Below are 15,250 nucleotides of genomic sequence, written 5' to 3'. Positions count from 1 at the left end.
GCACCATTCTTTGTAAACCCCAGAGTCTGTTGCGCGTAAAAATCCCAGGAGGTCAGCGGTTTCTGAGAGACTTAAATCGCCCCGGGCGGCACCCAATTAATCAGCTCGTTTATTTCGGCTTTCTTTTCTTGAAGGGGTGCTGGACGCGCTTCGGCTAGCACTGCGCCCCAGGGTAGAAGCTCTCCGCCAGCCCGGTGGGACGTGCCTCCGGTCTGCCTGATTGGGGATAGGGTGGGTGTAGAAATAACGTCCAGGGGATGGGGTGAAGGCAGGTAGGATTTGAAAATGAACCCAGGCCGGCTATGTAGGGTCGGGGAGGGTAAGATCGACCTGGGCCAAACGAGGGCCAGCGGGACTGTCTGGGGCAGGGGTTCTGGTTGCCGGGGACCAGGTAGGCCGGAGAGCCTGTTTCTGTCCTGTGAGGCTGTCGTGTGTGCCGCCTCAGACAGCCGGCTACAGAGTGGATGGTACTAAACACTAAACAATCATGCATTTACGTGCGCAAGATGACGACAGGCATTGATCGCGTGGAGGGCCGTGGACTTCTAAAGCCAGGGCTGAAGTGGCTGGCACGAGAAGGCACAGGTTTAAGGTGCTTGGAAGTGGGCTGTCGTCGTGCCTGTCCCTCAAGGTCGAGAATGATGCGTCTTCGTTCTGAAGAAGCGGCCCGCAGAGCGGAGAGGCCTGTGCGTGTATTTGTTTGATGTGTACTTGACGTTGCGCTCCCAAGAAGCACACGGTACTTCACAAATCAACCGACCGATTCCGGTGGCCTGGAGACCACGACGGTCAGGGCCTCGTCCGGGACCTGATGCCTGCCAACCAGCCGCAGCTGGCTGCAGACGTTGGAAATCCAAGACGCGCGCACACACTCCTGGAGGAACTCAGCAGGCCAGGCAGCGTCCGTGGTGGGGCAGGAAAGAACGGCCGACGCTTTGAGAACGCAAACAAGATTGAAACCTGCAGGCGTGTTCCCCAGCGCAGGCCGGGAGACCGTTTCGCTGAACATCTACGCTCTGTCCGCCAGAGAAAGTAGAATCTCCCAGGTCCACACATTTTAATTCCACGTCCCATTCCCATTCTGACATCTCTATCCACGGTCTCCTCTACTGTAAAGATGAAGCCACAGTCAGGTTGGAGGAACAGCACCTTGTATTCCATCTGGGTGGCCTCCAACCTGATAGCATGAACATTGACTTCTCTAACTTCCACTAATGCCCCATCTCCCCTTCACACCCCATCCGTTAATTTATATTATTTTTCTGTTTTTTTTCTGTCTCTTTTTTTTCCTCCTCTGTCCTTCTCATCATAACTCCTTGCCTGCTCTCCATTCCCTGGGCTCCCCCCTCCCCCCCTTCTCTCTCTCCCCAGGCTTCCCGTCCCATGACCCTGCCCCATGATCCGCTCGTATCCCCTTTGCCCATCACCTGTCCAGCTCTTGGCTCCATCCCTCCCCCTCCTGTCTTCTCCTATCATTTCAGATCTCCCCCTCCCACTTTCAAATCTCTTACTAGCTTTTCCTTCAGTTAGTCCTGACGAAGGGTCTCAGCCCGAAACGTCGACTGTACCTCTTCCTAGAGATGCTGCCTGGCCTGCTGCGTTTCACCAGCGTTTTTTTTGTGTGTGTGTGTCAGGATTAAAGGCAAAGTGAATAGGAATAAGGAACCTTGGTCCTCAAGGGATATTGCAACTCTGATAAAGAAGAGGGAGTTGTATGAAATGTATAGGGAACAGGGGGTAAATCAGGTGCTTGAGGAGTATAAGAAGTGTGAGAAAATACTTAAGAAAGAAATCAGGAGGGCTAAAAGAAGACACGAGGTTGCCTTGGCAGTCAAAGTGAAGGATAATCCAAAGAGCTTTTACAGGTATATTAAGAGCAAAAGGATTGTAAGGGATAAAATTGGTCCTCTTGAAGATCAGAGTGGTCGGCTATGTGCGGAACCAAAGGAAATGAGGGAGATCTTAAATAGGTTTTTTGTGTCTGTGTTTACTAAGGAAACTGGCATGAAGTCTATGGAATTGAGGGAATCAAGTAGTGAGACCATGGAAACTGTACAGATTGAAAAGGAGGAGGTCCATGCTGTCTTGAGGAAAATTAAAGTGGATAAATCCCCGGGACCTGACAGAGTGTTCCCTCGGACCTTGAAGGAGACTAGTGTTAAAATTGTGGGGGCCCTGGCAGATATATTTAAAATGTCGCTGTCTACAGGTGAGGTACTGGAGGATTGGAGAGTGGCCCATGTTGTTCCGTTCTTTAAAAAAGGATCGAAAAGTAATCTGGAAAATTATAGGCCGGTGAGTTTAACGTCGGTAGTAGGTAAGTTATTGGAGGGAGTACTAAGAGACAGAATCTATAAGCATTTGGATAGACAGGGACTTATTAGGGAGAGTCAACATGGCTTTGTGCGTGGTAGGTCATGTTTGACCAATCTTTTGGAGTTTTTTGAGGAGGTTACCAGGAAAGTGGATGAAGGGAAGGCAGTGGATATTGTCTACATGGATTTGACAAGGTCCCACATGGGAGGGTAGTTAGGAAAATTCAGTCGCTAGGTATACCTGGAGAGGTGGTAAATTGGATTAGACATTGGCTCAATGGAAGAAGCCAGAGAGTAGTGGTAGGGAATTGCTTCTCTGAGTGGAGGCCTGTGACTAGTGGTGTGCCATGGGGATCAGTGCTGGGTCCATTGTTATTTGTCATCTATATCAATGATCTGGATGATAATGTGGTAAATTGGATCAGCAAATTTGCTGATGATACAAAGATTGGAGGTGTAGTAGACAGTGAGGAAGGTTTTCAGAGCTTGCAGAGGGATTTGGACCAGCTGGAAAAATGGGCTGAAAAATGGCAGATGGAGTTTAATACAGACAAGTGTGAGGTATTGCACATTGGAAGGACAAACCAAGGTAGAACACACAGGGTTAATGGTAAGGCACTGAGGAGTGCAGTGGAACAGAGGGATCTGGGAATACAGATACAAAATTCCCTAAAAGTGGCGTCACAGGTAGATAAGGTCATAAAGAGAGCTTTTGGTACATTGGCCTTTATTAATCGAAGTATTGAGTATAAGAGCTGGAATGTTATGGTGAGGTTGTATAAGGCATTGGTGAGGCCAAATCTGAGTATTGTGTTCAGTTTTGGTCACCAAATTACAGGAAGGATATAAATAAGGTTGAAAGTGTGCAGAGAAGGTTTACAAGGATGTTGCCAGGACTTGAGAAACTCAGTTACAGAGAAAGGTTGAATAAGTTAGGACTTTATGTCCTGGAGCGTAGAAGAATGAGGGGAGATTTGATAGAGGTATATAAAATTATGATGGGTATAGACAAAGTGAATGCAAGCAGGCTTTTTCCACTGAGGCAAGGGGAGAAAAAACCAGAGGACATGGGTTAAGGGTGAGGGGGGAAAAGTTTAAAGGGAAGATTAGGGGGGGCTTCTTCACACAGAGAGTGGTGGGAGTATGGAATGAGCTGCCAGACGAGGTGGTAAATGCGGGTTCTTTTTTAACATTTAAGAATAAATTGGACAGATACATGGATGGGAGGTGTATGGAGGGATATGGTCCGTGTGCAGGTCAGTGGGACTAGGCAGAAAATGGTTCGGCACAGCCAAGAAGGGCCAAAAGGCCTGTTTCTGTGCTGTGGTTTCTATGGCCATATCTAACTTCCTCTTAAATATAGCCAATGAACTGGCCTCAACTGTTTCCTGTGGCAGAGAATTCCACAGATTCACCACTCCCTGTGTGAAGAAGTTTTTTCTCATCTCAGTCCTAAAGGGCTTCCCCTTTATCCTCAAACTGTGACCCCTCGTTCTGGACTTCCCCAACATCGGGAACAATCTTCCTGCATCTAGCCTGTCCAATCCCTTTAGGATTTTATACGTTTCAATAAGATCCCCCCTCAATCTTCTAAATTCCAGAGAGTACAAGCCTTGTCGATCTAGTCTTTCTTCATATGAAAGTCCTGCCATCCGAGGAATCAATCTGGTGAACCTTCTTTGTACTCCCTCTATGGCAAGGATGTCTTTCCTCAGATTATTGAAGTACATGCGGTGTATGTCAGCAGAAATGACCCTGAGATCCGTGTTTTTTTTTGTGGGTGGACTCAACAGATCTATAGATTAGCAGCCATAAGGGAATAGGTGAAAGATTGGGTGTTCGCCCAGAGTTCCTGGCCTGCTGAGTTCCTCCCGCGACTTGCGGACTGATTCACAAGATCACTATAAAACAGTCTGATCGCTAAAGGCACAAGCGAGCTGTGGAGGTCGGGGAACGCGGCAGCGTAGAGACAGGCCCCACCACCACCCCCTATCCCACCCTTTGGCCCGTCTGGATCCTGCCAAACATTGAATCGGCCCAGTCACGCACCGCTGCTCACCCGGGCCTTCGCCCTTCAAGGCCCTCCTGCCCACGTAAGCTCTCCAGACACCCCTTAGAAATCGAACCCACATCCACCGCGTCCGCGGGCAGCCCGTTCCACGGTCGCACCACCCTCCCAGGAGCCTTTCACCTTTCACCCTTCACCTTTCACCCGTCAACATTTAACCTTTAACCTTCGACCTTCAACCACGGCCTGGAGGTGGGGAACTCTAACAACATTCGGAAGTGCGCTTGAGGGAAGGTTCTGGGGTGGGGGGGTGGTGGTGGGTGACACGGGCCGCGGTCCAGCACATCGATCGCAGTCTCTTACGTCTCTCTCCATGACCCCGTGCAGGAGACGAAGGAGAAGCAGGTTCGCGACAGGAGGAGGCAAACGCTCCACACCATCGAGAAGGTGAGTCCCGGATGGAGCGCCGGAACCCAGCGTCACTCGGTGACTGTTAATGCAGCTCCCTCACACCGTCCCTCAGTGACCCCTCTCCCCCAGCATCCTGTGTCACCGACTGTGTCCGCACTGACGTTAATCCAGCTCCCTCACACCGTCCCTCAGTGACCCCTCTCCCCCAGCATCCTGTGTCACCGACTGTGTCCGCACTGACGTTAATCCAGCTCCCTCAGTGACCCCTCTCCCCCAGCATCCTGTGTCACCGACTGTGTCCGCACTGACGTTAATCCAGCTCCCTCACACCGTCCCTCAGTGACCCCTCTCCCCCAGCATCCTATGTCACCGACTCTATCCCCACTGACGTTAATCCAGCTCCCTCACACGGTCCACCGGTGACCCCTCTCCCCCGGCGTCCTGTGTCACTGACTGTATCCCCACTGACGTTGATCCAGCTCCCTCACACCGTCCCTCAGTGACCCCTCTCCCCCAGCATCCTGCGTCACTGACTGTATCCCCACTGACGTTAATCCAGCTCCCTCACACCGTCCCTCAGTGACCCCTCTCCCCCAGCGTCCTGTGTCACTGACTGTGTCCCCACTGACGTTGATCCAGCTCCCTCACACCGTCCCTCAGTGACCCCTCTCCCCCAGCATCCTGTGTCACCGACTGTATCCCCACTGACGTTAATCCAGCTCCCTCACACCGTCCCTCAGTGACCCCTCTCCCCCAGCGTCCTGTGTCACTGACTGTATCCCCACTGACGTTGATCCAGCTCCCTCACACCGTCCCTCAGTGACCCCTCTCCCCCAGCATCCTGTGTCACCGACTGTGTCCCCACTGACCTTAATCCAGCTCCCTCACACCGTCCCTCAGTGACCCCTCTCCCCCAGCGTCCTGTGTCACTGACTGTATCCCCACTGACGTTGATCCAGCTCCCTCACACCGTCCCTCAGTGACCCCTCTCCCCCAGCGTCCTGTGTCACTGACTGTATCCCCACTGACGTTGATCCAGCTCCCTCACACCGTCCCTCAGTGACCCCTCTCCCCCAGCATCCTGCGTCACTGACTGTATCCCCACTGACGTTAATCCAGCTCCCTCACACCGTCCCTCAGTGACCCCTCTCCCCCAGCGTCCTGTGTCACTGACTGTATCCCCACTGACGTTGATCCAGCTCCCTCACACCGTCCCTCAGTGACCCCTCTCCCCCAGCATCCTGTGTCACCGACTGTGTCCGCACTGACGTTAATCCAGCTCCCTCACACCGTCCCTCAGTGACCCCTCTCCCCCAGCGTCCTGTGTCACCGACTGTGTCCGCACTGACGTTAATCCAGCTCCCTCACACCGTCCCTCAGTGACCCCTCTCCCCCAGCATCCTATGTCACCGACTCTATCCCCACTGACGTTAATCCAGCTCCCTCACACGGTCCACCGGTGACCCCTCTCCCCCAGCGTCCTGTGTCACTGTATCCCCACTGACGTTGATCCAGCTCCCTCACACCGTCCCTCAGTGACCCCTCTCCCCCAGCATCCTGCGTCACTGACTGTATCCCCACTGACGTTAATCCAGCTCCCTCACACCGTCCCTCAGTGACCCCTCTCCCCCAGCGTCCTGTGTCACTGACTGTATCCCCACTGACGTTAATCCAGCTCCCTCACACCGTCCGTCAGTGACCCCTCTCCCCCAGCGTCCTGTGTCACTGACTGTATCCCCACTGACGTTAATCCAGCTCCCTCACACCGTCCCTCAGTGACCCCTCTCCCCCAGCGTCCTATGTCACTGACTGTATCCCCACTGACGTTAATCCAGCTCCCTCACACCATAGTTTGGGTCGAGGCTCTCCTCCTGCTGTCCTTCGATCTGTCCACCCCTCCCACAGGAATGAGCGTACCCCCACTGACGTTGACCCAGATCGCCCCCTCTCTCCCCCCTCGGGGCTCAGCACCCCGTGACACTGTACCTCTCTGCTCCCTCCCTCACTTCTCCCCCCCCCCCCCCCCCAGACGTACAGCCTGCTGCTGGAGGTGAAGGACCTGGAGCGGAAGTTCGTGCAGGTGTCGGAGTCCGAGCGCCCCTCCCTCCTCGAGCTCCGCAAGCTCAAGATCGACCAGATCTACGAGAACCTGCGCGGCAGGCAGACCTGTGCGTCTACCAGGTGGGCCTGGTGTCCCGGGGGATGGGTGTCGATTTGTCTCACGGTTGGGCCTGGTGTCCCGGGGGATGGGTGTCCATTTGTCTCACGGGTGGGCCTGGTGTCCCGGGGGATGGGTGTCCATTTGTCTCACGGGTGGGCCTGGTGTGCCGGGGGATGGGCGTCGATTTGTCCCACGGGTGGGCCTGGTGTCCCGGGGGATGGGTGTCGATTTGTCCCACGGGTGGGCCTGGTGTCCCGGGGGATGGGTGTCCATTGGTCTGGTGGGGGAGCTGCATTCTTGTGGGAGGTTCTGTGGCGTCTGATCCTCGGTCGGGCACGCCTGGCGTCCGGGAGGACGTCCTGAGGAGCTGGGGTGGCCGGGGCGGGTGGATTTGCGACCTGGGGACTGCGACGTGGCTCTCCGTGGTCGTCGGAGTGGGGCAGGGTGTGTCTGGACCAGTGTGGCGCCCCCGGTGAACCCTCCTCTCTCTCTCCCTCTCGCCGGCCCCTCTCCTCACCCCCTCCCCACTCCCCCCCCCCCACCCCAGGCTGAGCGACGAGCACTTTGTACAGATCATGTGTATCCGCAAGGGGAAGCGGCTGACCGCCCGGGCCCTGGGTCTGCTGGGCACCGAGGAGGCCGCCAGCCTGCTCCAGGCCACCGCCCGCAACCTGCCGCTGCTGGCCAAGAAGGACTCCCAGGACGAGGTGAGTCGGCGGCGTCGCGTGCACGCGACCCTGGGGAAAGTGCCGGTTACGTGCACGCAACGCGGAAAGGGTATCAGCTGCTGTGAAACACACCTGCAGTCTGGTTTTGCTGCGAACAAAACACTATTTTATTAGTAACTACATCCGATGGTGACTTAAACCAGGTAAATCAAGAGTTAATGGAGTTATGCATATATAAGGTGTACATATATAAATCCCCAAGCTTCTTCAGGGCAAGGGTGGTAAGTGATACAGTCTTACAACGGTGTGGTAAGGAAATTCAGTTCAGCCCACGGCATTGAAGTGAGGGAGAGAGGGATTTGTAATCCAAGTAAAGAGGTGTTCTCGATCTTCCTCGAGGTCCACCAAATCTCCCAAGTTAGCCAAACGTGACCAATTTAAGGGCGCCATCTTCAAGTGATAATCTACCAACCCAGGCAAGGGTTAGACACACCGGTAGGTTCCACAGGGTCGCCCTTACACGCACTGATAGTCACAGATCGATTCCTCTTCGTCGATCCTCAGCCCCACCCTTGTGGGCACTTAAAAGTTTGGCGGCAATTCCTCCACCAGCCTTCGTGCGTCTGCGTGTCCAGTGAAAGAGACAGTTACACCTGTTTAGATACCGGTGTGCTGAACACCAGCTGCCCATCATGTAGCCCCTCTCCCTCTCCCTCTCCCTCTCCCTCTCCCTCTCCCTCTCCCTCTCCCTCCCCCTCCCCCCTCCCCCCTCCCCCCTCCCCCCTCCCCCCTCCCCCCTCCCCCCTCCCCCCTCCCCCCTCCCCCCTCCCCCTTCTCCCCCTCTCCCCCTCTCCCCCTCTCCCCCTCTCCCCCTCTCCCCCAGGCATGATTCTTAAAGGCACAGTCCATAATGAATGAAACTTCAGATTCCATCAAGGTGATAGGTGAAACCGGGAGGGATGAAGTAAAGAGCTGGGATGTCGATTGGTGAAAGATACGGGGCTGGAGAAGGGGGAGTCTGATAGGAGAGGACAGAAGGCCTTGGAAGAAAGGGAAGGGGGGGTGAGGAGCACCAGGGGGAGGTGATGGACAGGTGAAAGAGAAGGTGTGACAGGGAAGTGGGGATGGGGAATGGTGAAGGAGGTTCTTTCGAACTGGTTGATCATTGTCGCGTGCACCGAGATCCGGTGAGAAGCTTGCCTTGCGTCCTGTTCACACAGATCAGGTCGTTGGGGAGGTGGGGTAGTGTAGCGGTCAGCGAGACACTTTACAGCGCTGGAGACCAGGGTTCAAGTCCTTCCCCTGCCTGTGAGGGGTTTGTACATTCTTCCCGTGACCGCGTGGGTTTCCTCCGGGTGCTCTGGTTTCCTCCCACAGTCCAAAGGCAATACCGGCTGGTGGGTTAAGGCTGATTTATACCTGTGCATCAAACTATGCTGTGCTGTACTGCACGCCGAACCCTACACCGTAGCCTGACGCGCACCTCTCCCAAATTGTAACTATGCGTCGCGGCGACGCAGACCGCACAACTGTGATTGGTCCGCTTGGTAGCATCGCAATCCCTCCTACGCTGCAATAGCTTCCCGTTGGGCGACTGAAGGGCAGGGAGGGAACTCTGGCTGCAATGCTTTCCATAAAGCTTCACACACCTCCGAAATTATGGAGGACCCTGTGCTTGACGCCAGTTTGTAGCAAGCTGCCACAGCCTGTTGACTTCCACCCGAAGCTAAAACTCGAATGGTGATTGCCAGTCACTGTGCGTACACTGATGAGAAATAAATGGCGGGAGATGATGAACCAAATTGTCAAATCTGCCTGCCGACATTGGAAAGTATTTGAAATGCATTTCCTCGTCCATGTCTCTCAGTGGCCGGACAAGCACAGAAAATTCACCCTCCTTCAGTTTCAGTCGCCATTGTTTGAAGTTTGAGTTTCTCCGTGTTGAAACTCAGCACGAAGAAACTCGACACAGTTGGCACAGAAACCCCACCGCCAACTGGCGTTTTGGTGGTGAATTGCAGAGCGACGCAGACACACCAACGCACAAGTATAAATGCTCACAGCGGCGTAGCCCTCTTGCGTAGGCTGCAGCGCATGCTAGTACACACAAGTATAAATCAGCTATTAGTCATTGTAAATTGTCCCGTGATTAGGCTAGGATTAAATTGTGGGATTGCTTGGAGGCTTCGGCTCGAAGGATTGATTCAACTCTGTATCTCATAAAGCAGGAAGGGTTATGCGCTGCATTGACCCAGCACGAGGTAAAACAAGAATAGAACTGCAACACACATAAAAATTGCTGGTGAATGCAAGAGCTGGACAGGTGATTGGCAAAGGGGATATGAGAGGATCATGGGGACAGGAGGCCCAGGGAGAAAGAACGGGGGGGCGGGGCGAACCCAGAGGATGGGCAAGGGGTATAGTCAGACGGACAGAGGGAGAAAAAGGAGAGAGAGAGAAAGAATGTGTCTATATAAATAAATAACGGATGGGGTACGAGGGGGAGGTGGAACATTAGCAGAAGTTTGAGAAGTCAATGTTCATGCCATCAGGTTGGAAGCTACCCAGACGGAATATAAGGTGTTGTTCCTGCAACCTGAGTGTGGCTTCATCTTTACAGTAGAGGAGGCCGTGGATAGACATGTCAGAATGGGAATGGGATGTGGAATTAAAATGTGTAGCATCACCTTGTCCTCACCGACCACCCCACCAGCCTCCAACCTGATAGCATGAACATTGACTTCTCTAACTTCTGTTAGTGCCCCACCTCCCCCTCGTACCCCATCCGTTATTTATTTATATACACACATTCTTTCTCTCTCTCTCCTTTTTCTCCCTCTGTCCCTCTCTATACCCCTTGCCCATCCTCTAGGTTTTTCCACCCCTCCCCCTTTTCTTTCTCCTTGGACCTCCTGTCCCTGATCCTCTCATATCCCTTTTGCCAATCACCTGTCCAGCTCTTGACTCCATCCCTCCCCCTCCTGTCTTCTCCTATCATTTCAGATCTCCCCCTCCCACTTTCAAATCTCTTACTCACTCTTCCTTCAGTTAGTCCTGACGAAGGGTCTCGGCCCAAAACGTCGACTGCACCTCTTCCCAGAGATGCTTCCTGGCCTGCTGCGTTCACCAGCATTTTTTACGTGTGTTGCTTGAAATTCCAGCATCTGCAGATTTCCTCCTGTTTGCGTTTTTAAAGAATAGAACTGGCTGGACTGGTTCAATGAACGATTTAATTGGACCACTTTGTAATTGTCAGACGTCCGGGGCGACAGTGAAGAGCTCGTCTCGCGTACCGCCCAGACAGATCAGATCATGACACAGTGCACTGAGGTGGTGGCTGTCCTGCGGTGACAGGAGACCGGTGCAGGGGGTTGGCACTGGGGCCGTTCCCCTCTCTCGACCCTGTGAGTCGGGCCCCAGGGGTGCAAACAAGAGTCGCAAGTGCCTGCCCCTCGCTGACAGACGGTGGGGAGGGATGTGTGTGTGATGTGTCCCCCACCCCCGAACCCTTCCAGGTGACCGTCACACCCCTGGTGCTAACGTAGCACCCCCACCGCTCACTGACTCTGGCCGGTAACGACGTCTCTCGAATCCGGGCAGTCGGGGGAAAACTTCGGGCGCCGAGCCGCAGAGGGGCGCACAGCGAGCGCGCGCACGCCTGCGCCTGTCCTCACCTCCCTCTCCCTCTGCCCTCGGGGCAGGGTTGGGATATCTGATAATGGATGTGAGAGGGCATTGGAGAGGGTCCACAGGGAGGTTCATGAGGATAATTCCGGGAGTGAAAGGGTTAAGGCGTGAGGGGCGTTTTGATGTCTCTGGGCCTGTACTCACTGGAGTTTAGAGAATGAGGGTGATCTCATTGTATGAGGAGTGTTTGATGTCTCTGGGCCTGTACTCGCTGGAGTTTAGAGAATGAGGGGGATCTGATTGTATGAGGAGTGTTTGATGTCTCTGGGCCTGTACTCACTGGAGTTTAGTGAATGAGGGGGATCTGATTGTATGAGGAGTGTTTGATGTCTCTGGGCCTGTACTCACTGCAGTTTAGAGAATGAGGGGGATCTCATTGTATGAGGAGTGTTTGATGTCTCTGGGCCTGTACTCACTGGAGTGTAGAAGAATGAGGGGAGATCTCATTGTATGAGGAGTGTTTGATGTCTCTGGGCCTGTACTCACTGGAGTTTAGAGAATGAGGGGGATCTCATTGTATGAGGAGTGTTTGATGTCTCTGGGCCTGTACTCACTGGAGTTTAGAAGAATGAGGGGGATCTCATTGTATGAGGAGTGTTGGATGTCTCTGGGTCTGTACTCATTGGAGTCTGGAACAATGAGTGGGGATCTTGTTGAAAACTGTGGAATATTGGTCGGCCTAGACAGAGGGGACGTGGAGAGGATGTTTCCCGTGCTGGTGGAATCCAGGACCAGGGGGGCACAGCCTCAGAATAGACGGACGTCCCTTTCGAACAGAGATGAGGTGACATGTCTTTCTCCGGGGTGGGGGTGGGGTGTGTTGTATCTGTGGAATCCATTGCCTCGCACAAACATAGAGAGTCCTGCCGAAGGCTCTCGGCCCTAAACGTCGACTGTTTACCCTTTTCCACAGATGCTGCCTGGCCTGCTGAGTTCTTGAGCGTTTTGTGTGTGTGTGTGTGTGTGTATTGTATGTATGTTTGTGTGTTGATTGGGATTTCAAGCATCTGCAGATTTCCTCTTGTTCGGGTAGTTTAAAGTGGATTTCATTAGGGCATCGAAGGTTCCGGGGTGGGGTGGTGGGGGTAAGACAGGAGAATGGGGTTGAGAGGGTTAATAACTCGGCCATGGTGGGATGGTAGGGCAGACGATGGGCCAAACAGCCTCGTTTCCGCTTCTCTCTCTCACAGCCTCGCGGTCTCTGTGGCAGACTTGGGGCGGAAAGGGGAGGGGTGTGTGTGTGAGGAGGGGGCCGAGGATCTGTAGTGAAGACACTGACCTGCTTTCTCCCTCCGCCCCTGGCAGATCTTGCCCTCGTTGACGGAGCCCTGCACCCGGCTGATCGGCCGCCTGCCCTCCGGCGCTCTGACGGAACTGCTGCGGCAGCTGACCGAGGGCCCGGGCAGCCATTTTGCCGCCGTCCTGCAGAATAAGGTGGGCCTCAGCGTTGGGGCACCGAGAGAAGGGGTGGTGGGAGCCCGGTGCTGTGGGTTGGGCCCCGCGCAGCAGATCGGTGGGGGGGGGGGGCCAGTCGGGGGGTGGTGGGGCCTCCATGGGCGGGGACGGTCGTAGGGGAGGAGAGGGGCACCTTGTGCCGTGGCGTTCGGGCATGTTGCCAAGGACGATTACTGGGTTTGGGGGGGATGTTGGTGAATGCGGTTCAGCCCCCGGGTCGTCGATGGGGCGATGGGCGTGGAGGAACACCCCTCCTCCCCCCCCGCCCACCCCTGGATCTAAGCCAGAGAGATCAGAACCACCGGGGCCAGCGGTCCGGTGCAAGGCGTCAAAATTTCCCTTTTCAGGTTCCGGCGAACGGGAGCCGCAAACGAGGGACAGAGCGGGCTGGCGCTTTTGGGGCCCCGAGGGCCGTGCCGAGATCCGATGGCGGAGGGGAAAGGAGGGCGCGTTTCGTTTGAGGGGGGCAGCTCGGCCACCTTCGGGCCACGCGGGCAGCCGGGGAGATGGTGAGTGGGAGCCGCGGGGAGGCGAGTCACCCCTTCGTCGCGGGAGGCCAGGCTCTGCCCCTCCCAATTTATTTTTTTTTTGGGTCCATGGCGTTGGGAGATGAGGTCGGGTTCCTGGACGTTAGTCATGGCAACTGTGAGGTTACACTCACAGCTATTGGTCAGCCCGACCGCGGAGCTGCCAGTTACGCTCGCGGCCATTGGTCAGCTCCCGTTTTGCTTCCAAACCTGAAAGCTTTTGCTCTTTTCTCCTGCTTTCTGGCTCTCAGCAGGAGCTTGGAGGGAAAAGTGTCCCGGCGTATTCGACGAGTAAACTCCTCTCGGGCTTCCAGCCGGGTACAGGCGTTGATTGACACCGGCGTTTGGCTGGTAGACTCCGCCACCTTCGTCGGGGGCGATGCCAGGGCGCGTCCAGTCTGGTGGTATTTATACCCCCGACGTCCGTCTCTCTCTCCTGATTGGTTCGTTCGTCCAATCAGGTTTGCCACCTTGTTTATGATCGAATTCCAGTTTTTACTTGGAGCAGGACCTTCAGCTGGGTTAAAAGTCTTAGGCTCTGCTTTTATTTCAACTGTTTCCTTCACCAGGGGAAGGCCGAAAGCCATTGCCTCAGCACAGTAGTTTTGTGGTGTCAGTGCCAATCCTATGGCTATTGTGAATGCAGTATTCTGCGACCGCCGATTTCTCCGGGCAACCCAAACGGATACACCTCCTGTTCTCCTTCATGTGGTTTTCCACCGTGCCGATGCACGCTGCTCCGCCTGGTGAAGGAGGCCATGGAAATCGAACTGGAGGGAAAGGATTTCAACGAAGGCGAAGGCCTCGCTCTAAATAAGAACTGGAATTCAATCGTAAACAAGGGTGGGGGAGCAGAAACCTGATTTGACGGGGACGAACCAATCAGGAGAGAGACGGACGTCGGGGGTGTAAATACCACCGGACCAGGTGCGCCTGGGTGTCACCCCTGATGAAGGTGGCGGAAGTTCGTCATCAAAACGCCGGTTATCATCGGTACCTGTACCCGGCTGGAAGCCCGAGAGCAGTTTATTTTGAATTAGTCCTAATTAGTCAGGGCATCAAAGTTTACGAGGGGAAGGCAGGAGAATGTTTTCTCGGGCTGTGTACGTCGAGGGAATACACACTGCAGTCTCGCCAAACCCGTGAGATCCTGACGGCTCTCCTGTCCCAAACCCCGGGGCTGTGTGGCTGCCGTGTGACTCGCTACCCTGTTACAACTTGGTGCCAGGAAATGGCAGACGGCACACCCCATACGATTAAAGGAGCTGTATTTATGGATCTCAACCGGCTGCCCGCACGATCGATCGTCTGGACAGCCAGAGACTTCTCCCCAGGGCTGAAATGGCAAACAGGAAAGGGCCACAGTTTTTTTTTTTAAAAATACTTTATTTTCAAAATTTTCAAAACAAAGCAATGAAATCAACAAAAACATACCAGCTCAGACATGTATAAAAAAGAAATAAGCAAAAAAAAAAGACATAACAGTAGAGGGATGCCTATTGTACAATGTGCTCAAAAATACTAAACTTGAAATCTCAAATGAGGGCCGTGAGAAATCAGCTGGGGGGAAATCCGCCCCCTGCCTCGTCCAGGCAGGCAAGAACCGGGTCCCAGATAGCCGAAGATTTTTTAATTGAATTGGTTCTCAAGAACCAAAGTTTCTCCATCTGTATGACTGAGATCATATCAGTCATCCATCTCCGAAAGGAAGGGGGAGAAGGTGACTTCCATTCCCTCAAGGTAAGTCTTTTGGCAACAATCTTTATACTTGATACTTTATTGTCACCAAACAATTGATACTAGAGCGTACAATCATCACAGCGATATTTGATTCTGCGCTTCGCACTCCCTGGATTACAAATATTAAATATCAAGAATATTAAAAATAGTTAAAATTAGTAAATGTGAAAAATTTAAATTATAAATCATAAATAGAAAGTAGAAAAATGGGAAGTAAGGTAGTGCAAAAAAACCGAGAGGCAGGTCCGGATCCCCAGCCTCAGAGACAGTTGAGAGGG

At 53.9% G+C, this 15,250-nt stretch overlaps 1 protein-coding gene across 1 annotated transcript in view; it reads left to right on the top strand.

Annotated features, from left to right (window-relative positions):
- The window catches only part of patl1 (PAT1 homolog 1, processing body mRNA decay factor), a 57,227-nt gene that overhangs the window by 30,229 nt on the left and 11,748 nt on the right, over window positions 1-15,250 (top strand). Inside the window, 4 exon segments of the mRNA XM_072275541.1 lie at window positions 4,711-4,770; window positions 6,764-6,915; window positions 7,443-7,602; window positions 12,556-12,695. Coding sequence (XP_072131642.1) covers window positions 4,711-4,770; window positions 6,764-6,915; window positions 7,443-7,602; window positions 12,556-12,695 — 512 coding nt within the window.

This window comes from Mobula birostris, chromosome 13 (genome assembly GCF_030028105.1).
Source record: "Mobula birostris isolate sMobBir1 chromosome 13, sMobBir1.hap1, whole genome shotgun sequence".
Lineage (NCBI taxonomy): Eukaryota > Metazoa > Chordata > Chondrichthyes > Myliobatiformes > Myliobatidae > Mobula > Mobula birostris.
This window is presented reverse-complemented; position numbering and strand designations above follow the sequence as displayed.